Source organism: Ixodes scapularis, unplaced genomic scaffold (assembly GCF_016920785.2).
Source record: "Ixodes scapularis isolate PalLabHiFi unplaced genomic scaffold, ASM1692078v2 PGA_scaffold3__209_contigs__length_174095766, whole genome shotgun sequence".
NCBI classification, from domain to species: Eukaryota; Metazoa; Arthropoda; class Arachnida; order Ixodida; family Ixodidae; genus Ixodes; species Ixodes scapularis.
Window position 1 is genome coordinate 15459618 of NW_024609868.1, and position 27154 is coordinate 15486771.

Consider the following 27154-nt stretch of genomic DNA (forward strand, 5'->3'; position numbering starts at 1 on the left):
GCGTGTTTTTGAATCTACGTTCACGGCTTCGCCTTTAGGCCGTCAGGCCCTGCGAATATCTGATTCGCTCGAGAAAGATGGCGAGCAATCCTGCCGCTATAGCTTTCAGTTTTAGCCGTTAGGTGCCGTCGATTTCGCAGAATTTGCCAATACCGCAGTCTACACGCACGTACATTTAGCAGCATTTTCTTCTTTTTTGTGTGTTTTATGAGTATGCAAAGAGTCACAGGGTTAGCGTGTGTATACACCCTTGTCTTCTTTTTTTTTTTTCTCTTTTCTATATAAGTACCTACGTTTTCTTCCAAACAGGATGTTCGAATGGACGCTACAGGAACTCGCCAAGTCGTCACCTACAGACCTTGTGCTCGGTCTGTTGTGCTTGGCCCTAAAATGGAGTGTTTGGATGTGCGCATCCTTTGCTCTACTTTTGGTGGGTTTCCTTTCGGTCGCCTGGTCGATACAGCGAAGGACGTTAAAACAACTGGAGCACTTGCCTGGAAGAAAGGAGGTGCTGCCATTCCTGAGTCACTACATACTTTTCAAAGCATGCTCCCAGCCTGAAAACCCGGCGGGGTTTGGCCCATGTAAGTATCACTTTTTATTGTCTTGTATGCCTGAATCAGCCAGCTTCCCTGTGCCGTGGTAGATATGTGATGAAATGCCATAATAGGCTTTGGTAATCTGCTCGGAATTCCTGCCCACATTTGGATTCCTAGTGCTCACGCAATGTATATATATATTTTTACAGTGACAGTATTAATTATTTACTATAATTCATTTATTTAAAAGTACCACACACTAAAACTCTTTAAGTGTGTCTTATATTATGCCCCATTCTATACCTTGAGAGATGAGCGCGCGCGCTGGCTTTCACATGGAACATTGAGAGTCAATCATTGCAATATATGAAAGAGGTTCGGAGAGTAAGGACATCGTTATTTTCTTAACCTCTTTTATAGACTGCAGTGATCGACTCACTGAATTTTCTATGCGAAAGCAAACGCAAGAACTCATTTCTCAATTTATAGAATAGCGAGTAATGTAATAAGCCCGTAGGCAGTCTTTTGTGTGTGGCACTTGTAAACGATCAACTGAACTTGAACGTTACTCGCTTCTACACGGGCCTACTGACACGAATGTGACATACGTATATTCGCCCTCAACGCCGCTGAGTCAAAGGCTTCTTTGTCGTGATGTAATTTCCAGAAGATTGCAATCTTGGTGTCGGTGTAGTTATCAAATATTAACTGACCGGCTCCTGCAAATGGTATCCAAGCTTTAGTTTGGGTTACTTTCAGTGGTCTTCAGCGCACTGTGTGGGTTCCACGCCCGCTTCCAAAGGTACGGGATGCACAGAGTGTATGCTGGCCTCAGGCCGCTCGTTATAATCTACAGAGCTGACTTTGTAGAGGTACGACCCCAAGCCTTCTTCTAATTCAAGCAATCCAGATAATAAAAAAACCTTTATTTTCATCTTCACGTCAATAAGAGACATTTAAAGTATCTTGTTCTCCTAGGAACTGCTTCGAAGCAACAAGATATTAACAAAGGGGCACGTGTACAACTTTCTTCAAAGTTGGCTGGGAACCGGCTTACTGACAAGGTGTGTAAATCGTAGCATTTTGTTCGCATTTACGGGCGCGTTAATGCCGTCTGTATAATGTTAATTTTCGTTCGTCAGAAGTACACGTCTTCTTGGCACAGTAAACTATGAGTTGACGCCCATGCATTAAAGTAGCATATGATTCTACTTTGAATGCAACGATGGCATTGGGAAACCAACTCTGATCTGAACCACAATACACGTTAATTCATAACATGTGTTTGGAAAGTTTTCATATATACTGTCCTATTCTGGAATAAGTGATTAAAATTAAATGTACTGTAATAGGATTATGCTAACCACATACGATAAAATCGACGTGTTTTATTTATTAATTCTAAGCACTTCTCTCTTTGTATTCTTGTTAGTCATCTTCGTCGTTGTTTTTCAAGCAGTTTGTTTTCAACAGTAAGAAAGCACAAAACAAACAGAGGGACAAAAACAGACATGTACACGCTTGTTTGTTTTGTGCTTTCTTACTGTTACATCTGTCCCAACACGCTCGTCAAAGTCTTCTTTGTTTTCAAGTTCGCACAGTACCAAGTAGTCCATGCGCAAGTCTTGGTTTGTTTAATTGCTGCTATAATTTATATATAAATAAATATTGGTGATTATGACCCGGTGGTGAACTTAATTTTTGACGGGCGCTTTATTCAAGACAGCGTCTATATCCTATATTAGACTTTTAGTTAAGAATAAGAGTAGATTAGAATAAAATCGCACGCCGAAAAATAAGCTCAGTTTATTGCTTTATAAGTAATATGTATTCTTGAATATAGACTGAGTACAAACGATTCAATTATTTTATGCCTCGGAGCGGGGCAGCGTACAATGAATGAAGCCCATACTGTTAAAGCTTAAGTGTTATAACCTAAGTTATACCTCCACATCTTCCATTGCCGTCATACACCAACTCCACGTATGGTATACCTTGCACATCAAACAGCTACATTCAATATTCTGCCACAGAATGTGAGCGGTAATTAACTATGTTATGTTATGTTTGCTTTTCTCAAGCAGTACAGGAGAGAAGTGGAGGTCGCGAAGGCGGCTTTTTACGCCAGCGTTTCATTTCCGAATCCTGGAAGATTTCACTTCTGCAATCAACACCCAGTCTATGGTTCTTGCGGATATCTTGGGAAAGACGTCACTTGACCACAATGGGGTTGACGTGGTCCCCAAAGTTACACTCTGCACCCTGGACATAGTCTGTGGTAAGACCTTTGATGGGTTTTTTTCTTAGATGCACACTGCGCGACACAGTTAATGTGAAGAAGACATTTGTGATTTTATCAGTTTTACTCAGAAAGGCTTTGGGCAGGCATCAGCCATAATCATTCGCTTTGTTGGCCAAATCAGCACTTTCCATCTGAGTGGTGGGTTTTGGTAAGAGCCTTTGAATCCAAGCACAGGAAAGCAAAAATGGCGATTCTTGGTTTATGCTAATATGTTAGACCAGTGTTTCCTGAACTATTATTTGGGACCCCAAAGGGAGGTCGCAACAGATTCAGCGAGGTTCCCGAAGCGGCTCAGGAGCTTGAATTAATGCGGATTAACTTCACTTCATTGCGATGGCGTTGATGAAAACAAAGTACTGAGAGTCGCTGCGTTCAAACTCCGCGCTCGTTTCTAGAAACTCTCGTTTAACAAACAGACTCACTTTTGTTGTGGAACAGTCATTCCTGCTGGCATGCGTTTTTTGTCGATCGTTTCTAGCTCCGCTGATAAACAGTTTTAACTGTCATAAAAGTTCAGCGTCAATTACGTGTATTGGCTGCTACGCAATATTTTCTATTTTTGATGAGTATAGAAGATCTTGGGATGCAGTGTGTTATAAAATGTACAAATCGATAAAAAATGTAATGTTCTTCTGCGCCCCTCTGTTTTTTTGTGAAATTAAAATGAAAACTACAACTTGGTGCACTCTCAAGAAAGTATATATGAGTAATAGTGTTTGCACTGTCCGTATATGTTGATTATTAGGTCTTATAAACATGTACCTAATGTATTTCCACTTTTCAGAAACCATCATGGGAAAATCTCTTAACGCTCAAAGCAATGAGGACTCGACTTACGTGAAAGCTGTCAATCAGTACGTTGTGTTGTGTCACTTTTATGCTTGAAAAAAAGCCTTCCGGGTTGGTGTGGAGACTAGATCTTACGAAATAAGGCAGACGATCTGGTGAACCATTGTCATGCAAAACTATAAAACAGGACGAAGAAATAAGATAGAACTGGCGACAGCTGCTAAAGCGCCAACATGTTGACAGTGATGACTCGGGCGTCTATGTCGCCTTTCTCTTTTTTTTTTCTTTTTTTTTTAACTTCTTACATGCTTTCGCTAGATATTCACTACGCCTAGTAACCTTCATATTTCTTCTTCAGCTAAACTTGCCACCCATCTTTCGTGATCATCTTTGATGACTTTTGGAAAAGATAGTATTACGCTTCCAGAAAACTGATTCCCATGTACAGAGAGTACTATCAATGGGAATTATAGCAAACAATGCCTCCTATTTCAGGTTGGGTGAGCTGTTCTTGGAAAGGATGATAACGCCGCTTGCAAATTACGAAGGACTTTTTAGGATGACCGCAATGGGAAAACGGTATAATCACTGTCTCGGTGTACTGCACGCATTCACGAGAAAGGTGAGTTTCATAAACTATATTGTCGCGAATGATGGTGACGAAACGAAGAATACCTGAGGAAACTGAAACGTTTAATGGGGCGAACTTGTGCCCAAAACCAAAAATGAAACAGAGGATAAAAGCAGAGCGTCGCGGGCATCGAAGTCGGCGTAACAGCAGGATCGAACGCTCGGGCGAGACTGATTGCGCCTCGGCACGCGGAGCCCCTTAGTACACGCGGGGGATTCTCGAACAATCGGCGTAGAAGGCTCGGCGCGTAGATCATTCGAACCTCGAACAGGCGCGTAGAACATTCGAACCTCGAACAAGCAACAGGATTCTCGAATTTACATGAACACGAAATTGCAATAATAAATAAAAGACACGTCGCTCCTAGGAAGCGAACCCTGGCTCTTCGCGTAGGAGGCAAGCACGATAACCGATAAGCCACGGCCGCGCTGCCAACTTGGCCAGCTGCACATTACTCCCCCCCTTTGAAAAGCGCGTCGCCCCGATGCAACACACAACAAAAAAAAGCAAATAAAAAGAACGGCAAACTAAAGAGTCCTTTGGAGCACATAAGGTCCACAGTCCTATCGAGCGTAGTACGGCTTCAGGCGCACGACGTGGACGACTTAAGGTCGTGGTGGGCGGCGTGATGATGTTCTTGTTCCCTCGGGCATCACCTCATAGTTCAGATTTCCAAGTCAACGAAGTACCTTGTAGGGTCCGGAATACCGTTTCAGGAGTTTCTCGCTGAGACCACGGCGGCGAATAGATGTCCAGACCCACACCCTGTCTCCGGGCTGGAAGTGGACGTCCCGACGACGAAGGTTGTAGCGACCAGTGTCGACACGTTGTTGGGCTTTAATCCGGAGTCGCGCGAGCTGACGGACTTCTGCCCGTTGGGCGACCACCTGGGCGTCGTCACTTCCGTCGCCAGTCGGTTCGTGGGGTAACATCGCGTGCAGCATTGTCGTTACTTTGCGACTATGAAGCAGTTGAAAGTGTGTCACCCCGGTAGTCTCTTGCACAGCCGTGTTGTAGGCAAATGTGACGTACGGCAACACCTGGCCCCATGTCTTGTGCTCCACGTCGACGTACATGAAGATCATGTCGGCAGTGGTCTTGTTGAGTTTCTCCGTCAGTAGGATGGTCTGCGGGTGATACGCCGTGGTGCGACGATGGCTGGTGTGGCTGAGACGAAGGATTTCTTGTGTCAGCTGGGCCATGAACGATGATCCACGGTTTAAGATCAGAACTTCAGGAGCGCCGTGCCGGGGGACGATGGACTCGATGAAACACTTAGCGACCTCCACAGCAGACGCTGAAGGAAGGGCTTTCGTTTCGGCATATCGCGTGCGATAATCTGTGGCGACGATTATCCAGCGGTTTCCCGACGTTGACGGCAGAAAGGGGTCAAGTAGATCCATTCCGATCGGCTGAAAGGGTACAGTTGGCGGAGTTTCAGCTGCAAGAGACCGGCCGGCCTCGCCTGAGGTTTCTTGCGCCGCTGGCACTCGTGGCATGATCGTGTGTATAGGTGGACGGTTTTGGGGAGTTTGGGCTATATAGCAATAATTTTCACGAATACGGGCCAGCGTCCGACTGTAACCAAGGCGTCCGGACGTCGGGTCGTCATGGCAGGCTTGAAAGATCTCTTCTCGAAGGTCGGTCGGGATTACCAGCAGCCACGGCGACGTGTTGTCCCCGAAGTTCTCTTTGTAGAGTACACCTCGTCGAATGGCGAAGGTCGGAAGGGCTCGTGAGAAAACACGTGGCATGGTAATCCCGCGCCCTTCTAGGTGCCCCATTGGTTCGCACAGCTCAAGATCGTCTTGTTGACGTCGTGCCATGTCGTCCGTGTCCACTGCGCCTAGGAGTAGGAAGCAATCGTCGTCAACGTCGTCGCTGCTGCCGGAAGGTATTTCGACGGGGGCTCTGGACAGGCAGCCGGCGTCGCTGTGCTTGTGGCCTGTCACAGTCATGTTGAACTATTGTAGTCGGAGACCCCGTCGAGCAAGGCGTCCTGACGGGTCCTTGAAGTTCGCAAGCCAGCAGAGCGAATGGTGGTCCGTGACTACGCGGAACGGGCTTCCGAACATGTACGGACGAAACTTCGTAATTGCCCAGGCGACCGCAAGGCATTCTTTCTCAGTCGTGGAGTAATTTTTCTCCGCCTTGGACAGTGTACGACTTGCGTAGGCGATGACTCGCTCGGTGCCTGCTTGCACTTGAACCAGTACCGCGCCAAGTCCTGCGTTACTTGCGTTCGTGTGAATCTCGGTTTCTGCATGCTGATCAAAATGTCCAAGAACAGGAGGAGTGAGGAGTCGTCGCTTCAGCTCGTCAAATGTCTGCTGCTGCTCCTTGGCCCATTCGAACTTCTCGGCGTCCTTCGTGAGGTTTCTGAGCAATGCGGAAATCCTTGCGAAATTTCGAACGAAGCGCCGATAGTAGGCACACAGTCCAAGGAACCTTCGCACGGCCTTCTTGTCTGTCGGCGCTGGAAATGCCGCGACGCCGCGAGTCTTCTCTGGGTCTGGGCGAACGCCTTCTTTACTAACCACGTGACCTAAGAACTTCAGTTCGTCATAGGCGAACCGACACTTTGACGGCTTGAGGCTTCGGGTCCGACGGTCCGTATGGCTTGGAGAACAGCTCGGTGTCGTCGCAAGTGCTCGTCGAAGTCGCCGGGAAACACTACGACGTCGTGAGGTAGACGAGACAGCTCTGCCACTTCAGTCCTGCCAGTACGATGTCCATGACACGCTAGAAAGTTGCTGGCGCCGTGCATAGTCCGAAGGGCATCACCCTGAACTCGTACAGTCCATCCGCTCTTCAGGTCCATCGATGAAAAGTATCGAGAGTGGCGCAGCCGGTCTAACGTGTCGTCGATGCGGGGGAGTGGATAGACGTCTTTCTTCGTCACCGCGTTCAGCTGCCTGTAGTCCACGCAGAACCTAAACGTTCCACCCTTCTTCTTAACCAGTACGACTAGAGAGGCCCACGGACTGCTTGAAGGTTAAATTATGTCGTCGTTCAGCATCTCTTGAACTTGCTCCTGTACCACATCCCTTTCTTTAACGGAGACTCTGTACGGCGATCGATGCGCAGGGCGCCCGACGTCCTCGGTAACGATGCGGTGCTTTGCAACGGCGGTATGGCGCACTTTCGGCGACGTCGCAAACCAGTCGCGGTATTCGGCGAGGAGGTTAATCAGCTGCCGTCGTTTCGGGCCCGGAAGCTCGGGGTCAATGTCGAGCTGCGCTGGTGACGTACTGTCTTGCTGCGGTGGCGAGGATTTTTCAGTGATCGCGGCGATTTCGGCGGAGTTTCGGAGTTTCTCGACGTGGCCCACGGCTGCACTTTCCGTGACGTGTTGCGTTTCATTTCGGAACTTCGTCACGAGGTCCCTAGTGCAGCCGTCCTGAAGTTCAGAGAAGCACAACTGGACTATCACCAACAAAAACTCCGGACACCTGGGAATTCACTGCCGAAACTGTGGCTGCTCAGCGCAGCTGGAGAAATGCACAGTGTTAGGCGGAACCACGACAATCTAACAAGAGAAATCGTGGAAGCAGAGAACATTGCCAGACAAGAGGAAAGATGTGTCAGCACTCCTTCCATAATGTTATCCAAAAAAGAATGGGAGTACTTAGCCGTACAATAATTTTACGGTTTAGCTTCCTATTACAAAAACACGGGAAGAAGGAAGAAGACAAGGGCAATTTTTTGCCATAGAAACCCTAGTCCACAAAAAAAGACGAAAACAAAAATTGTAAATATAACCTAGAGTTGTCAGTCAGCGCTGTGTAAGTGACTCTTTCTTTTGTGTGCATGAAAGCTCTAGAGTGCTTATTTTGAGGGTGCACTGTTTCCTTGTCAGCCAAGACTGAGTAGTCTGCTCCGGCGTCCACGAGTGCCGATGCGTCGTGGCCGTCGATAATAACGTTTAGGTTGTTGGACACCGAAGCAGGGGCGTCGCTGCGATGCGCAGCGTCGGGAGAGTGGGAGCGCTTCGTCGTTTTTGGAGGCTCCTTACTTCGGTCGTCTTCGGCAACGCCACTTCCAGGCGTTGCCGCACTTAGTTTTCCCGGCGACACAGGGGAGACAGGCTCTTTCGGCGAGGTCGGGGCGCTGGAGACGCTGAACATCGTGGCGATGGTTAGCGGGATTCACGGCGGAGAGACGGCGCTGAGGGAGGCGAGCGTCGGAAGTACTCCTCGATGTTGCGAGGGCGTTCGCCATACCTCAGCCGTGGGTCGTTCTGGTGGAACCCACGCATCTGGTAGGGACAACGGCGGTGGATATGGTCGGCTTCCCCGCAGTGGTAGCACAACGGGCGTCGATCGGCCATTCTCCACACGTCAATCTTCCTCGGCGAGGGTCGCTCCGGGCGGACGTCCTGGACTTGTCTTTCCTGGCGTCGAAGACACTGCGGCATCGGAGGGTCTCGTCGGGGTGGCACCGTGGCCTGGCGGTTGGCTCACGGTGGTCGTCGGGCCATGGCGGCGTAGCTCAGGGTCGGTTCCTCTGGCGTCGTCGTGTCTATTGAAAATTCAGGTTAGAAGGCTCGGTGAACCTCCTCTCGAACGACCTCGACGAGCGAAAGTGAGGACGGGCGATCCGCAGCGGGGCACACCTTGCGGAGTTCTTCCCGGACGACTTCACGGATGATGTCACAGATGCCGGCGAGGTCGGTACCAAGGTCGGATCTGGAAGTCGCCAGAGTAGTTACGCCAGGGTGTCGCTGGTAGTGTTTGGCGCGTGATATTAGGGCCCGTTCCATATTTGTCGCCTCCGTGACGAACTCGTCGACTGTTGTCGGGGGATTGCGGATAAGACCACCGAATATCTCGCTCTTCACACCCCTCATCAGGTGGCGCAGCTTCTTCTCCTCGGTAGCATGAGGGTCGGCGAGGGCGCTCAGGCGAAGAACATCCACGACGAAACTGGTGATGCTCTCATTTGGGCCTTGGGCCCTTGTTCGAAGGATGTCTTCAACCCTCTCGCGTCTGTATTGGCTGGCAAACGTCTTCTTCAGTTCTAGCTTACATACCTCGCACGAAGTTAAAGTCTCGTGGTTCTCCAGCCAGTACCTTGCAGTCCCTTCAGCGAGAAGTAGATGTTCTGCAAGCACTGGTCAGCTGTCCATCAGTTATGGCGGGACACACGTTCATAGTGTTGAAGCCAGTCTTCAATGTCCTAGTGGACCTCCCCGTGGAAAAGCGTCGGAGTCCGGGGAGCGACGGGAAGGCATACGACGGCGGCAGCGGCCGGGGTCTGCGACGACTGGTTGTCCATCGTCGGTCTCTTTGACTGCTCGAACTTGAGTGGCAAGGGTCCAAGTTCCGGGGATAGGCCTTGGTTGCCGCGACTTGATCGGGTCTCGGTGTGGTCTTCGTTGGATCCACGGGGGCTTGGGTTCGGACTTGCACCGCAGGCCTTCGGAGGGGTGCGCTGCACGGACATGCGTTACCCCGCACCTCCACCAAAATGTCACGAATGATGGTGACGAAACAAAGAGTAACTGAAGAAACTGAAACGTTTTTTGGAGCGAACTTGTGCCCAAAATCAAAACGGAAACAGAGCATAAGAACAACGTCGCCGGCGCCAAAGTCGGCGTAACTGCAGGATCGAACGCTGGGGCGAGACTGACCGCGCCTCGGCACGCGGAGTCCCTTATGTACACGCGTGGGATTCTCGAACAATCGGCGTAGAAGGTTCGGGGCGTAGAACATTTGAGCCTCGAACAAGCAACAGGATTCTCGAATATACCAGAACACGAAATTGTAAGAATAAATAAATGACACGTACGTCACTCCCAGGAATCGAGCCCTGGCTCTTCGCGTGGCAGGCAAGCAGGGTAACCGTTAGGCCACGGCCGCGCTGCCTACTTGGCCAGCTGCGCACGCGACAATATCACTACCCATTTTATATTAGGGATCATTTCTACCTTAATTATTAAAGCTGGGGTGCATTCGCCGTGAGCGGCTTCTGCTCAGTCTAAGCGATGACGAGACCAAAATAAATTCTCGATATTAACGCAACACGTTTGCCGCAGGGGATACTTTTACTTTCAGTTGTTGATTGATTGTTAAATTAGAGATGGTGCATTCCTTATAGTTCTCCTCCAGATAATCATGTCTCTTTATTCAGTGCGGGAGTATAACCACCCGCCACATTGTAGATTTTTAGCTTCATCGAAGTCCCGCGTTGTTATTACAGGTGATTGCAGAACGAAAAAAAGACATGATGGCCACCATCGACACCGGCTCCATTCTTGGCAACGAGAATGAGAATGAGTCTAATCACAAGAAAGAGAAAAGGCCTTTCCTCGACTTACTCCTCCTTGAACACTTTAAAGACCCTAAAAACATCACGGAGGAAGACATGCGGGAAGAGGTGGACACATTCATGTTTGAGGCAAGTTGTCGTGACATGCCTTTCGTCTCGAAATAACGTGTGGGGTGGGCTTTGGCGAACAGGGATTCTACGTAATATCTACGGCAATGTCTAAAATGACTACGCGCCTATGGTGTATAAAAGGGAATTATTTTAAGGTGGTCAATGTTGGGAGGTAGGCGCTCGTTCCGGATTTTTCGGTATTTCATTGAAGTTTGAAATAACAATCTTAAGGCAACCAACGGCGCTGTGTATAGGAAGGAGCATATGGGTGTTTTCATTTCAACTCAAGCGCGGTTTTATAATCAAACTTTTATTTTGACTAAAAAAATTAATGTTTTGGCAGAAGTGTAAACGGCCAACCTGGCGATTTTTTTTTTTTTTTTAAGTTATTGGCCATTGAAGCGGCTGAGGCGAAAACTGACGTTTCATTCACCTGTCAGAGATAACATGTTTGACCACTCGCTGTTTTGTCACTTATAAAACTATTGCACCAGGCGTCTTAGCGACAATTTCAAAGTAGTTTTTGTTATGCTATTGAAACAAGTTTTTTTTTATATTTTGGAATACTTTTTTTTTTAAATTTCGAATGGTGTCTCTTTAACCATTTTTGGCAACGTTTGGCAATCTTTTACTACGTTACCTACTTAAGATATTTTAATTAACTTGATATCATAAGAAAGCCTAAACTTAGTCCTTTTCATTCATTGTAAATTCAATATTGTATGTTAAATTAATTGTTTGTTACTTACATTTGAATTAACCAATGTTTCTAAAATCTTGCGAATTTGGGATCGATTTTTCAAGAACACAATTTCTAATTTTCTTAATTTCTTAGTAGGAGTAAGGTATGATAGTGGTTTATTATAAAACATAAATAGAAAGTGTAGTATATTGTTCGTATGTCCGAAATTAAAGCTTGAATCTCGTAAAATGTGCGTTGTGGACGCGCCATCGCATGGGTGCTATTATGGTCAATATTGTGGAATTAATAGAATTAATGGCCTAATAATAATATTGAAATCAAATTTAATCATAAATAGGACTGGAATAATAAGTATTGCGAAACAAATTTTTTAAATATCAGGTTGATTCAATACTACAATATGTAAAAACACAAAAAAAATACAATGCATAAAATGCACGACAAATAAAAGGACACATCAAAGAGTAAAATTACGCATAACCCTGCAGGAAGCAGTGACAGTAAAACACACCTATTATAGGTAACACAAATATTTTTGTAAGTCACACTTTATGACAGTTACTAACACTTAAAGTTACCAAGTAAGTATTTACACTCTGGGGACTGCCGTTTAGACGATCAATGTCTTGAATTTTCTCTACATGTAAGTACATTTAGTAACCAAGCTCGACGTTAAGAACTTATGCTCGATTCGTTACCAGTGAATCGAAGAAATATTACTTATTCAGTGTATAAAACACATTTCAAAAATGTTTCACATAACGTACCTAATGTAACGCCAAATTTTTCGCACACACCTGGTCAAAAACACAAAAATCTCAAAAGTAAAAAAAAAAAAAAGTAGATATAAATTTTCAGAAAAACACAGTCAAGTTGAAGAAGTCAACGGTTGGAACCGATTATGGCAGACATATTTACTTTAAGTTGACAAAAAAAATACAGTTAATATTGTCCTGCCCCAAATAAAGACGTTGAATCCTTAGCAAGTAAATTGAAAAGCTTGACAAATCGTAGAAATACCACAGAATTGTACAACTGTTTCGGAATGTTTTCGAAACACTTTGGTTTCATCGATAAAAAACATGTTTACTGTCCGCATCCAACCTCTTAGGGTTCTCTAAGATCATGTTCAAGGGCGTTTTTAACAGACCACACATGGAATAGAACTCAAGCGGTACACAGCACAGGACTGGCACTTCTCTCTAACACGAAAAGGTGAGTAATATAACAGTCAGAAACACAAACAAATATTGACAGCAGATTATTAAAAGGAAGCACGTTTTTAGATACTAGTTCACTGCAATACTGAGTTAACGTTCGCACAGGTCAAAATTCAGGCAATTCACCATTGAAGACTTGAACGCAGCCGTTTCACTGCCGAGAGGCAGTTAGACGGCTGCAGAGGGGCGAAGTGAATTTATTGTTGAAACATGCTTGTCTCTCCGCTTTATGGTCCCGGCATGTGTGCCTTGCTACTCTGGAATTTTACAAGTTCTTTCTAATAGGACGGTATTGTCCCCAAGGTCATTTGCTTTGCTCCCCACGTGACAGGATTGAATGCCCTATGACGCTTTAACCTTCTCCCGGCCCTTCTTCGACGACCGAAAACGGGTTATCTCCTCTCGGGCGACTGAAACAAGCACTACTCCCTTCATTTCATGGCTACAGTTTCTCGAGAAGCACTATCCCAAAATTTTATGACTCAGTTTGTCAACAGAGGTGCGCGCGTCGGTTATAGAATTCAACTACGTTGTTCTCAAAAATGATGCACTGATGCGTGCCGCTTGAAAACACTAGCCATTCCTTCGCACGCGCTTTTTTTGTGCCCTGACGCTGAGTAGAACCACTTGGTGACATTTGTCTTAGTTTCGAATTCGTATAACTGGAAACGATACTTGAAGAGGCTTGGAGCCCCGTCGGAAATATAAATTACACCAGAAAACACGGGCAGCAGTTCTTTAAGTCGTTCTTCGATCAATAAGAGTGCAAAGAAAGCGTGTGCAGAGTCATGGCAAATGTCATCACTCACCATTCCAAAACTCGGCGTTCCATTTGTGGTGATGGCTACGCAAGTGCAAATTGTCACCAGCTTGTTCTTCCAGTGGTAACCTTGCACAGCCCATTGAATGACAAATTTATCCACTTGTTGTCCCACAATACATCCTCCGCTTTGGCAATGGCACCTACCATGTACTTTCCTAGCTGGGCCTCTACTCGCACTTTTGTCTTCTTTCACCTTGCCTAGCACTCCCTCTACGATCCTTGCAACGTTGAACGCTCATCGTAGGAAACAGCGCAAAAAAATGAAAGCCGTTTACAACTCCCTGTAACGCCGGATTAGAGCGCAGCTCTTGAGGAGGAGGATGGAAGGGTACTGAGGGATAGGATGGTAGGGTACTGAGGGATAGGTGACTCCATGAGGTCATGTGACCTCGGCGGGGGGAGGGGTCACGTGACATCAGGGGGTCACGTGACCTCAGCGGAGGGTCACGCGACCTCAGGGGGGTAACCCTCATGACACTCGTGAGGGTAGCCCTCGTGACCATCGTGAGGGTAACCCTCGTGAGGGTAACTCTCATAACCCTAGTAACCGTTGTGAGGGTAACCCTCGTGACCCTTAGTAAAGATGTTCTTTCTTGGAGATTGCGCCGGAACCCGACGACGCAGGCAGCTGATGGTCGCTGACTGAAGAATAAACCAGACAGGACTCCGCGGGTAGGGGGAGAAAAAAAACACGTCTATTTACAAGTGAAGCTAATTTTCGAATGTCCTGCAAAAGGTTACCGCACGTGCTCTCCTTGTCTTCTTCCTTCTCAAAGCGTCCCCTGCCCTAGCTCGCACGAGGGTCGCCAGTTCACCCACACACAGGGGCACACATGCAAACACCAACACGCAATGGAAGGAAAATGAAGCTCAGTCCTGTTCCCGCGTCCACTCACGGTGATGGCGGGGCCGATTCTCACACCTCCCGACTAAGTATATTTTTTAGACCCGAAATGTCAAAAATAATATATAACTAAACTCAGACGCGTACGCATATCAGTCACACCTTGCACAGTGTTTGTGACTCTACCCGTAAGAATCCGAACTATAAAAGAAATTTACCCCATTATGCAAATCACACGCTAGTAAAGTGATTCTTACTGTGCCCGCCAAGGCTCTAATGCTATCATGACCAGCCTTGTGTCCACACCCATAATATACTGATACTCAAAACAGGGACTTAAAAGAAAAAGGAAACGTTACGTGTGTAAGGTACCGATAAAAGACTAATAAACAAAAATAGGAACAGAAGAAGTGTTTTCGTTATCCCTTCTCGCGATGAGCTGTAACATATCTAGTTGAGTCAATAAAATCTTCTAAAGGATGCTCTTACGCTGTCCCACAACACGTTCTACCACGCCCTTGGATAAGCTCCTCGCCGTCGGCGTACAGCCACGGGCGTCGTCGATTGCCCTCAGGGAGGCCTCCTTTTTGAAGGGCACCACGAACCGATGGTAGCGGTCCGACAGGTGGTCCCGCTCCTCTTATACGTACTCTTCCACCCCGTTCTTGACGTCCACCCACTCCTTCTCTATGCGGTCCATGTGAACCATTTGGACCTCGCGCTCCACAAGCTGGTCCATCTCGAAGACGCTCAGCTGCGGCACCCGGACTTTTACCGGAATCTCCGTGGCCTTGGCCTGCTTCTCTTTTGGGCTGGGCCGGTCCTCCTTCTTGACGGGCTCGCCCTCGGCCACTTTGTCGGGGTCTCCTCCCTCGGTCGGGGGTGCCTTTTCGCCACTCACCGCCCCCGCCACCGCTAGGTCGCCATCGTTTGCACGCCCAGTACTTGCCTGTCGACCGTCGGGCTTGCGGTCCACGGCCGAGGCGGACACCACCGAGAAGATACCGCGCAGGTTGAGACGCACTTTCACCTTAATCTTGGATGCCCCGCCCTCGGCCGCGGAGACAACCTTGTTCCCCGTAAAGCTGCCCAGCTGCAGGTCCGGGTGGGGCACCACCGCCTCCTACGGGTACCTGGCCTCGAGGTTGAAGGGCTTGCTCCGGGAGAAGGTGAGCATCTTGATGAAGGGCAGCCGGTGCCAGCGGGGGTACACCTCTGCCTGGCTGTCCTCTCCCTTGCCCATGTCGTAGCACAGCTCCATGGGGTAGGGCTGGGCATCCACCACCGCGAAGTCCCGCACCTTTAAGATGGGTGACAGCCTGGCACACTGCAGGGCCTTGCTCCGGGCCACCGCCTCGTCCTGGTGCAGTGTCGTTGAGGGCTCCCGTTGGAACACCTTGCGGAACAGCTTCTTGGCCGCCGGCACCCGGGTGCCGCCCCCGACCCGCTCCACCGACTTCACGTCCGGTGGCCACAGCCCGGCCACCGTCGGCGCCCACGCCATGGTGCGCTGGGCACGCGCTAGCGGCTCGGTGGACATGGCCTCGAAGATCTCCCGCTTCACCTTGCCCGCAACGTCCCGGTCGTCCTTGGAGCACTCGACGTTGAGCGGCAAGCCGTGCGGGTTGGCACACATCTGTTTCTTGAGCTTCTCGCATTCGGTGATGAGGCGCATGAGGGCGCACCGGTTGGTGGCCACGTCCAGTTTGTAGCGCTCCATGAACTCCTGTAGAAAGTAGCGCGCCAGCACCATGCCGGAATCGCGGCCCCCGACTTTATCGAAGGTGGTGGCCAGCATCTTGAGCCGATCCTTGTTGAAGGCCACCAGCGCCACATGAAGCACCGAGTGGGCCATGTCCACGAAGGCCCTCAAGCGCACCTTGTCCTCGGGCAGGTCGTTCTTGTAGAAGCCGAAGCTGAGCGCCATAGTCGTTTTCTGCGACCTCACCACCTTCGTGAGTAAGCGGGTCTTCAGCTTCACAAACCATCGGTTCCAAGTCAACCCTCCCGCAAGCCAATTTTAGGCTGTCGTAGTCATCGGACGTCAACAGCATGTCTATGCCGTTAACCAATTTTTCAGTGACGGCGCACAAGAGCGGCACCTCCCGAGGAACGTACTTAACGTAGCTTGTGGGGAGAGTCATCGGTATATGGCGCAGAACGGCGCTCACGCTGTTCCCGAACGCCCCGGTCAGTGTCACTCTTCCGGACGACCCCTCCAGTTCAGGCGCCACCCCATCACGCACAACGCTAATCTCCGCTCCGGAATCGATAATCGCCTGCACCATCCTCGGGCCGCATTCACCTCCACTCTCCGCAACTCAGCGCGTGTACTGCTCTGATTGACGTTTATGCCATCTGCCTTCTTCCGTGGACAGTCACGAGAAAAGTGTCCTATTCCTTTGCAGTTGAAACACTTCACCCGGGAATTGTCAGGTTTAATGCCCTTTCTTGGTTTTTCGTGTTTCTCCTCGAGAGAAGTGGCCTTTGTTGCGTCGTATGCGCGGCTCTTAGAGCCTGACTGGTGATCTCGCTTTTTACATCGCTCACCCTCGTCGAAACGGTCAGCCAGTACCGCCACCTCCAAGGGTTTCAACCAGTCACCCACCTCGTTGAGGGTTACATATGCCTGCATGTCGGCGGGCAAGGAGTCCCTGATGCGATCGGACACCATCAGTGCGATTAAGTCCTCAAGAGATTCAATCCCGCGGCTTCTAGCATAATATTCGAAGCAGCTCTCAACCCGAGTCGCAAACTGAGTCCAGGACTGTCTTTCCATTCTGGTGGCTTTAAGGAAGAGCCTCCTGTACTCTGCCGGCGACAATCGGAGCTCTAATAGAACCCGCTCTTTTACTGCCTTATATTCACTTGCCTCCCCCACGGGCAGCCTATTCACCAGAGCACGCATGCGCTCCGTGAAATAGGGTCGCACCAGGGATCCTCTCAGCCGCTCAGGGACTGCATACGTCTCGAAGACGTGTTCTACACCGCCAAACCAGCTCGGCACTAATATTTCGGACGATGGCATAGAAGTCAATACTCCTTTCATCAATCTGGAAAAACTTAAAACTTCATCTCGGAGGTTGAACTCCATGCCGCCTCCACTGGCTCGCGTTCGGTTCCCTGAGCGTAGATGTTCTAGCTCTAGCTCGAGACGTATTAGCCGTTCTTTCTCCCTCACTAGTTCTATCTCCTTTTCAGTTAAGCTGTCTGATCGGAATCCTCCGTTCCCCTCCCCTTGTGTCTGCGAGTTTGCCCCTAATCCACTCGAAGGTGACGATTCACCTGGCCCGTCAACATCCCTGTTCCGACCCCTATTCTGCTCGGGCATTAGAACCGGCCTCCGCCGCTCTGCACTGTCTGTATCCATGGCGGGCACACGTCAAAGAATCACCTTACCGTAAGGTCAACGACTGCCGCTGGATCACAGACGGAGGCCGCTGCTCAGAATAGTCAGGCACGAAAATGATGTCCGAGCTGTAGACTCAAGCGTTCCTCGCTGGAGTGGGACGGCATCCGGTGAGAGGTAGCTCTGCCACCACGAAGTAGCTCGGTGGTCCAATCTTCACGGAACCCGGTGGTCCAGTCTTCTCTTTAGAAGGCTCCACCAATGCCGCGTCAAGTCGCTGTCCGCCGATTCCGTTGTGAAGATCACGCCGCCGGGGTCCGCTGACGCAATCCTGTCGACTGCGCCAGTAAAGATGTTCTTTCTTGGAGATTGCGCCGGAACCCGACGACGCAGGCAGCTGATGGTCGCTGACTGAAGAATAAACCAGACAGGACTCCGCGGGTAGGGGGAGAAAAAAAACACGTCTATTTACAAGTGAAGCTAATTTTCGAATGTCCTGCAAAAGGTTACCGCATGTGCTCTCCTTGTCTTCTTCCTTCTCAAAGCGTCCCCTGCCCTAGCTCGCACGAGCGTCGCCAGTTCACCCACACACAGGGGCACACGTGCAAACGCCAACACGCAATGGAAGGAAAATGAAGCTCGGTCCTGTTCCCGCGTCCACTCACGGTGATGGCGGGGCCGATTCTCACACCCTTGTGGGGGTAACTCTCGTAACCCTAGTAACCGTTGTGAGGGTAACCCTCGTAACCCTCATGAGAGTAACCCTCGTTACCCTCATGTGGGTTACGAGGGTTACTCTCACGTGAGGGTAACTCTCATAACCCTAGTAATCCTTGGGAGGGTAACCCTCGTGACACTCGTGAGGGTAACTCATAGTCCTCGTGACCCTCGTGAGGGTAACTCTCATAACCCTCGTGACCCTCGTGAGGGTAACCCTCGTAACTCTCGTAAGAGTAACCCTCGTAACCCTCGTGAGGGTTACGAGGGTTACGAGGGTTGCTACCCTCACGAGGATCACGAGGGTTACCCTCGTAGCCCTCGCGAGAGGAACCCTCGTAACCCTCGTGAGAGTAACCCCTGTAACCCTCGTAACCCTCACGAGGGTTGCGAGGGTTACGCGCGGTTACGCCGACGGCGACGGCGACGGCGACGCCGACGCCGCTTAAGCCGGAAACGGGCGCCTAAGAGCTGCGCTCTAAAAAGAGACAAGGACAAAGGAGAAACACGCGGGACCTCTTCGTCCTCGTCTGTTTTTCGCGTTGTTTCCGATGAATTCCCACCAACTCGCCCAACTATCCATTTTTCTAAGTTGGAGGCTCCCGCTACTAGAACTCTCCTAAATGCCGACAACTGCCCTCCCTCTCCTGGCACTACGCTACTACCCCCTCGATTTACCACCGGTACGAGGTTAGGTTCTATCAATCCACCAATTTCCTTCTCCTTTCGCGCTGCTTCCCTATAGGCCCTAGAAACCTCCTTCGTGTCTGCACTGCTCACTCCCTGCTCTCTAGCCCTTTGCACATCTGGCACTACCCTTGCTGTCGACTGCCTCTTCATCTCTTCCCACTGCGCTTCTAGGTCGACCCTATTCTCGATCTCTACTCTGAGAATATCCTCCAATTCTGCCATAATTATTTCTCCTTCCTCGCTCTTCCCCTTCGCTTCCTTAACTACTCCGATGAGACGCTCCACTCTATCCTCACGCTCCCTTTTCCTCTCTTCTAGCCCTGCCTTCCACGCTTCCTCCTGCCTGAGCTCCTCCACCTGCTTCTCAAATTCGGACCGCCTTCACAGTCCTAAGTACGCTCCTGCCGCTTCACTTGGTGGAGGTGGTGACGATGAGCCTGATGACGATGTTTTCTGTCCTCACTGATGTTCTTCGATTTGACTGCAGAACATTGTGTAGCAGTTCTTGAACGCGACATCATTGGGATTTACGTCCTCGGCGTCCTCGGCCGGTGGAACCTTGTTGAATAATCGGCGCACGCTTGCCGGTCTTCACTGAACGTTCAAGCCATAGAGCAAACGAAAGCGCCTGGCTTTCTGGAAACGACAGATGGCACTTTCCAAGTATACGCCAAGCTTAGAACGGAGATAAGCACCAACACTTCGAGAGTGCTCGAGCCAGACGGGAACCGAATAGATCCCCACTATCCCCTTTTATGTGGAACATGTCAGATACACTCTAGAAAAAGCCCATGTGTCGGCTTTCCCGCACTACACTCGGAGAGCCGATCACCACATTTTACGGAGGTAACTCAGCGAATGGCAATGCTGAAACGTATGTTTAGACCAAAAAACGCAGTCTGAGTTGTGACATTAAGCAATGCAAGTGTGACGTTTTGCATTGCTTAATGTCACAACTCAGACTGCGTTTTTCGGTCTAGTCATATGTTTCGGCATCGTCATTCGCTGAGCTACCTTTGTAAGTTGCGGTGATTGGCTCTGCGAGTGTTGTGCGGGAAAGCAGACGCACGGGCGCTTTTTAGAGTGTAGGGTGCACAGAAGAAGGAGAAAGGGGAAAGGAGGAGCGCCGACGTCAGAGTTGCCCTCAAATGCCCCGTTTTGCGATAATCCGGTTTTGCCGTTTCCCAAAGAGCCCTTTGAAGTCCGCTGGATTCACTGACGGCAGGTAGACCGGCGCAGGTTTGATGGCGTGATCTACTAGGTGGCTGTCTAACTTATACCATCTGTAACTCGGAGCTGGAGATGAAAGACTGAGTAGAAGCGGTGTCTACTTCGAAGGAAATGCGCCACGAATTAGGCAGAGAGTTTAGGTGTATCGCAAGCAAACTTACAAAACGGCAATTTTTACTCCGCATTATGCACAGTTAACATCATTTATACGCTGAGTGTTAAAGCGAGTATTAATATTAGAAGATTAATCATATCCATGCGACAGTAATGGCCATAACATCACCCATGCGAAGGAGCATTCACAACGGATATTTCACGAGATTCAAGCTTTCATTGCGAACGTACAAAGAGTATAATACGTTTCCTTTTTATATTTTATAATAAATTACTATTATATCTTACTACTACTAAAAAATGAAGTAAATCAAAAATCGGGTTTTAAAGAGAATCGATCCCGAATTCGCAATATTTTTGAAACATTCGTTAATACAAATGTATGTAGCAAATGTTTTCTTTTACATACAATATTGAATTTATAATGAATAAAAAGAACTACCTTTAGGCTTTTTTATAATATCAAGTTCATTAAAATATCTTAAATATTAAATGAAAATATTAAAAAATTGCCAAAACGTTTTTAAAAGTTATTAAACAACAGTATGACATTATTTATTTATTTTTTATTCCAAAGTATAAAATTAATTTTTAGTTTCAATAGCACAATGAAACCTATTTTGAAATTGTCACCAAGGAGTCCTAGTACAATAGTTTGATGAGAAACAAAATAGCTAGTGGTCAAACCTGCCATCTCCGACAGTCTGAAGAAACGTCAGTTTTCGCTTCGGCTTCTTCAATGGCCAATAACATGAAAACAAAAAACAAATGCACCAAGCTTGCCGTTTACGCTCCTTTTCATTTTAAGAAACGCTGCCAAAACATTTTTTTTTTTATCAAAATTACAAATTCGACTCTAAAACCGTGTCTAAGTTAAGATGAAAATACCCATATGGATGTTTTCATCTCAATTCAGGCACGGTTTTGGGTCAAATTTTTTGTTTTGACGAAATAGACGGCAAGCTTTGTTGCGCAGTCAATATTGTTTACTCCACGACAAGGCTTGACCTTTTACGGATAATATTTAACGAGATTCAAGCTATATTTCTTGTCATATAAACATACTAATTTATTATCACTATCATACCTTGCTACTAATAAAAAAAACAAGGTGATTCAAAAATTGGGTTTTTTGAAAGAATCGATTTTGAATTTCTTAAGTATACTAAAATTATAAAGCGCAAGGGACAAACACGGTCATTAAGTCGACAGGACAGCGCTATTCCTCTCTACTTCATGTCCCTGTCTGTCCGTTGCGCTTTATAATTTCAGTATGTTGAACCAACTAGGCCCACCTTAATATTTCAGTAGAATTTCTGAGGTTCTCAAGACATTCGTATACTTAAAAGTATATAACGGAGCTAAACTTGAGGCTTGGGCGAGTTGGTACATACTTCGGAATTAAAACAGCGCAAAAAGACGAGGACCAGGCAAAGAAGTAACACGGACGCAGCGCTGACTTACAACTGAGTTTATTCATCGCAAAATCTCAACAAATACCTGCGCTGTCACGAACAAAAGAGGAGAAAGAATTCAGCCCACGTGATACATCACCAATAAAAGAAATATAAAAATGCGCCATGACACAGCCGTACAGAGTACGTGTTAAAAAAACGAGCAAGTCGGGGAACTAGAAAATTCATCTCTTTGCCTGGTAGGGCCACAGAAGGACTGCTTACACATGCTGGACCCAACCTCGCTATCTCAACAGCATCCAGAATTTCACGAGTAAGCTGGTCCCTATGACGCTTAACGATCTCACACCGTTGGAAGTCTGGTCGGCAACCACAGTCGAGGCAATGAATGCCCAGATGACCAGACGCGGTAGTGGAGACACTGTAAGCGTGCTGTCTTAACCTGTCATTGAGACAGAGGCCCGTCTGGGCAACGTAGCGCTTGCCACACGTCAGAGGGATAGAATAAACCACCCCCTCAGAACACGAGACGAAGCAATCTCGATGCCTCGTACTGCAAGCCATGGCCTCCCTCGAAGAGGGGTTAACAGCTCTGCACAACCTTGACAACTTGTCCGAAGCAGAGAATAAAAAGTTGACGACACACCTGCCCGCAATGCGTATTAGGTTGTGGGCCAAGCCGTGTATGTAGGGAAGGACTACAAACTTTCTTCTTTCCCTTCTTTTTCTGTTGTTGGCCTCTTCTTCACTTGTCATAGGCCTGCTCTTGATATCTTTCAGCAAAGACTCGACGACCGTTGTTAACACGTGTAAGGGAAATCCAGAATCTGCGAGGTCATGGCTGTGTCATGGCGCATTTTTTTTTAATCTTTTATTGGTGATGTATCACGTGGGCTGAATTCCTTCTTCTTTTTTGTTTGTGACAACGCAAGTATATGTTGCGATTTTGCGATCAATAAACTCAATTGTAAGTCAGCGCTGTGTCCGTGTTACTTCATTGTCTGGTCCTCGTCTTTTCGCGCTATTTTTATTCCGAGGAATATCCAACGGAACTTAGAACATATTATATTAAATTCGTGTGCAATAAAAATAGCTAAGTTTGAGCTCTCTTGTGATATCAAGATTCTTAAAGAATCTTAAATAGGTTACACCGCAAGAACTTGGCAATGTTTGCCACAAAACATCAGAGGTAGATTGTTCATTTTTTTTAATATGCCAAAATGCAATATAAAATTTTCTGATTCATTAAGCGTAATAAATTTATTCTGAGAGCGTCATAGAAGAGTTCTGGTTCAGCAGTGTGAGATGTGACAAAATGTTGTGCGGTAAAACATGCGATCCCCGACAGCTGAAAGAAACGTCAGTTTTTGCCTCAGCCGCTTCGATGATCACTAACTTAAAAACAAAAAAATCTGCTAAGCTTGCGGTGTGTACGGGCTTTCATTTCAAGAATCCGGTTAGGTACCTTGTGTTTTTCACCCCGACGGGCCTGCGAGGCAATAACGATTCGTGGCTTGAACTGATGTTACATTAGCGACCACTGTGATGATCTTGCTTCTGAGCATACACCTTTAACACCATGCACTTTGCAATCTTTCACCATCAAATTCGTCTTTCTTCGCAAGAGCAACAAGGATCCGATGATGTCACGTGCAAGACGTGTCTGGCGTTCGGCCGTGACTCTTCCTTCGCATAAATATCCAGCTTTCGAGGACTCTCTCTAGTAGACGCCGTCGGTTCAACCAATGGTTCAACCTTGCTCTTTTGTACGTAGCTTGTGCCATTGTTTGGAGGGTGGATGCAGACGTTTGATGCAAGTTATATTAAGTCGTTTTAAAACACTGACAGCATTATTTACACGTTCCCTTTCTGACGACTCCGAGCAGGCATGTTCCTCAAATCCGGACGAAGGAAAACATCACGACGTCAAACATGACTGCAGCAAATTTGGTTCATTCTACGTTCGCTTTCAGGGTCACGACACAACCGCCATGGGCATAAGCTGGGCGCTGTTTCTGATAGGCCACAGCCCTGAGGCGCAGCAGAAAATACACGACGAACTGGATTCCATCTTCGGGGACGACACAGAGCGGCACGTCAACCACGAAGACATGAAAGAGATGCGCTATCTGGAATGCGTGATAAAGGTTACTGATCTTTTCGTTTCAACCAAACTCCTGGTCCGTGATCATAGTCCTCTAAGTGCCATGAAGTGTGCATAAAAGTTTATTTTTTTGTATACTTAGGAGTCACAACGAATCTACCCTTCTGTGCCATTCTACTCAAGGCTTTGTGAGGAACCTTTTGAACTCGGTGAGTTACCACATGATATTCAAGCAATACTGCCCCTAGTAAACAGGCAACGTTCGAGGTAGTTCAGAGGGGAAAAAAAACAGAGTGGAAAGGCTGCCGCCATCTATGAGCGACAGCGGCAACCAGGTATGGGGCTTGTTGCCGTCGCTCATAGATGGCGGCAGGTGTCCAGAGTTCGGAGTCTTCATTTTTTGCGGGAGACATGATCCTGGGGAAACTAGCCCTTAACAGCTCCGCTCTAAAAGAATAACATTTCAACCCTGGCAGCCTCTTTGTGGTCTTCTCGAACAAGGTTTCCAGATGTCTAGCTCGAAAAGTCTAACGAAACGCCTGCCATGTTTGAAGCGTTCGTCCTCTAAACTATCTTGGGCGCTTTGAAGTCTGTTCATATACTCGGGTAAATTACTTACAAAATGTAATTTAATTACAATTACAATTACTTCGCACCAAAAGTAGTTTAGCTACAATTAATTATTACTATGTGGAAAGTAATTCATTACAATTACAAATTACTTTTAAGAAGTAATGCAATTACTTCGTAATTACTCATTTTTCACAGCGGCCCTACTTGGGCCGTATAGCTTTAAACGAGTTGTTTACAATGCAGTGTATTTGTTCATTCCTCGTCCCGATGTTTTAGGAGGCTTAAGCATCCTTCTATGAGTGTTACGTATTGTACTTTCCTTTTGTGAATTTTGTTAAATTAATGATAAAACTTGACAGTTTGGAGTAACAAAGTCCTACATTATGATATTTTCAATAAATAATTAAAGTTTATTTACTCGAAGACGCCAGATCGCTAAAGTAAAATTGGGTTGACACACTTCTATTATCCAGCCAAATAAAAATGCAAAAAATTAGTCGTATCTGAATATTTGAAGTGTTAATGTAAAACTACATTCCACACGTGCTAATATGACCACATTAATGTACAAACGTTCCATGTTATTGGCAATTGTTTACATTGAGTCGAAATTATAATGGCTCAGAATAATATATAAGAACCGAATCGGGGCTCCCGAATCAATGGTGACAATATTCACAGCTCGGGGACAGTCTTCAATATGCTTGTGTAAATAAATCCGAAGTCAAACCAACAGCAAATAAACTTGAAAATACAAAAAAAATGGGACAGTACTGGAAGAGGAGTGTTAAAAAAAAACTGGCAAAACAAATACACATAACTTCATAGACAATTAAAATTGCCAACCTCGGCTGAAAGCCGAAGCTAGATTTTGTTTCTTTCGATATTTTGGCATGTTTAGACTATTGTTTTCTGCTTGCACCGCAGACGGCGCCACATGGCGCCGTTGAGGTAGACTCCAAAGCGGATTGTCTCTCAGCCCGTAGTGTAAGCAACAAATCAACAAACAGTGCGACGCTATTTCTATCTTGCGTGCGTGTATGTGGTTGTCTATGTGTGCGAGTGTGTCACCGAGCGCTAGGCCGCTTGCGCGACCGCTGAGGCTTTCAGAGAGGTTCCGTCGGCGCCGCAAAGTCTCGCGAAAGTAATTTTAATTGTGCCTGAAATTCTGCAATTACTGATCCTAGAAAGTAATTATATTACAATTACAATTCCTTTTAGCCAAAAGTAATTACTTACAATTAACAATTAAAAAGAAAGTAACTAAATTACAGTAATTCAATTACTGTATTTGAGCAATTACCCTTTTCATAACGGTGTCACTGCTGACAAACATCTCGTCATAAGCAGATCTTTTGGGTTTCAAATGGCTGTTGCAGTTTGCTTCTCAATAGGCTTCATGAGCATCTCCAGCATTGGAGCTATAAAATGCTATTTCCTCATTTGCAAAATATAGACGACCAAAGGAATGCTAAAAAATGCGGCAGTGATAATACACAACTACATCAAGTGCCACTGCCGAATAAATTGCCTTTTTTTTTACCCTAGAAATATTAAAAACTTACAGCGTCTAAATAAAGGCTGCATGATTCTTTTCTTTTTAGTTTTAGGTAAGACAGTTAGCACATAGGGCGATAAAGTAAGCGCTTGAACTACATCTGAAGTATTTTTTTTATAAACAACGTAGTATGAACAGTTTGTTAAAAAGTGCGGACATGAGATGTTCGTCTTTGTAAAGTTAAATTACAAGATTTTCACCACCGTGTGACTAAAGTCGCGAGTCTTAAAGTCTGTGTTTGATTCCGCCGGGTTCTTTAAGTCGATACTGCATTTTGGAGTACGTTGAACCTGTGTACTAATTTGTAAAACGCTTTCAATTCTCAAAAGGTGGCACGACGCTCCCCAAAGGAACAGTAGTTCAAGTGTCGAACTACTTTTTGCATCGGGATCCCAAAGTATTCCCAAAGCCTGAAGAGTTTTGCCCAGACAGGTTTCTTCCCGAGAATTCGAAGGGAAGGCATCCTTTCGCCTACGTCCCTTTCTCGGCAGGTCCCCGAAACTGCATCGGTAAGGTCGTTACTCTGTTCCGCGTCATGAGCGAACACTTCTCAAAATAATTTTCTGTTTTATTCACAGGTCAGAGGTTTGCGATGTCAGAGGAGAAAATAGTCATTGCCAACATTTTGCGGCGATACAAGCTTCAATCCCTTGACCAGAGAGATCAAGTCTGTTTAGTCGCCGAAATGGTTCTCAGGCCTAAAAATGGCCTCCGAATTAAGTTCATCCCCAGGTCGTCTCCGAAAAGGATTTGAATGGCTATCAGTGGGCAAACAAAATCATGATCACGGTTGATGCTTTATGTAGCTCAGTGTCACACTGTTAATATTAACCAAAAAAAAATCCTTTTTAGAGTGCAGCTCTTAGGCGACCATTTCCGGGTTGAGCGGTGTCGGCTTAACTGCGTGCATTGCATTATGGGACGTCACATTTTTACTGCGAAATTTAGCGGGGAAGCTGAATTTGTGTTGGAGCCATGCGACGACAGTTTTACCACTAAATTTAGCGGGGCAACCTAAATTTAGAGGGGATATTCACGCCACGTGACCTCAGCAACAATTCAGTTTCCCCGCTAAATTTAGTGGGGAAAATGACGTCACGACTTCCGTGTCACGTCAGCCATGAACAAATTCAGCGGCAGGAGGAGAAAAGAAGGGAAGGAGGAGGGGAGGA

The 27154-nt window shown here is 47.1% G+C and overlaps 2 protein-coding genes across 2 annotated transcripts in view; one reads left to right on the forward strand and one right to left on the reverse strand.

The window, feature by feature from the left end:
• Positions 1–27154, reverse strand: part of LOC115328408 (protein ced-11-like) — a 68432-nt gene that overhangs the window by 22824 nt on the left and 18454 nt on the right. The window lies entirely within an intron of this gene.
• LOC115328414 (cytochrome P450 4c3) lies at positions 311–26818 on the forward strand. Its single transcript, XM_029989611.2, has 11 exons — positions 311–584; positions 1299–1411; positions 1518–1603; positions 2624–2817; positions 3626–3695; positions 4126–4252; positions 10463–10660; positions 23721–23894; positions 23994–24060; positions 26312–26491; positions 26561–26818. Exons 1-11 carry the CDS (start codon positions 311–313, stop codon positions 26734–26736), a joined length of 1659 nt encoding a protein of 552 aa, XP_029845471.2. The 3' UTR covers positions 26737–26818.

Excerpts from the sequence above, each read along its gene's own strand:
- LOC115328414 (XM_029989611.2), top strand. The coding sequence starts at position 311 with ATGTTCGAATGGACGCTACAGGAACTCGCCAAGTCGTCACCTACAGAC. Across the intron at positions 1,604-2,623 it reads GGAACCGGCTTACTGACAAG|TACAGGAGAGAAGTGGAGGT; the intron begins GTGTGTAAATCG and ends TTTCTCAAGCAG. Across the intron at positions 26,492-26,560 it reads AGGTCCCCGAAACTGCATCG|GTCAGAGGTTTGCGATGTCA; the intron begins GTAAGGTCGTTA and ends TTTTATTCACAG.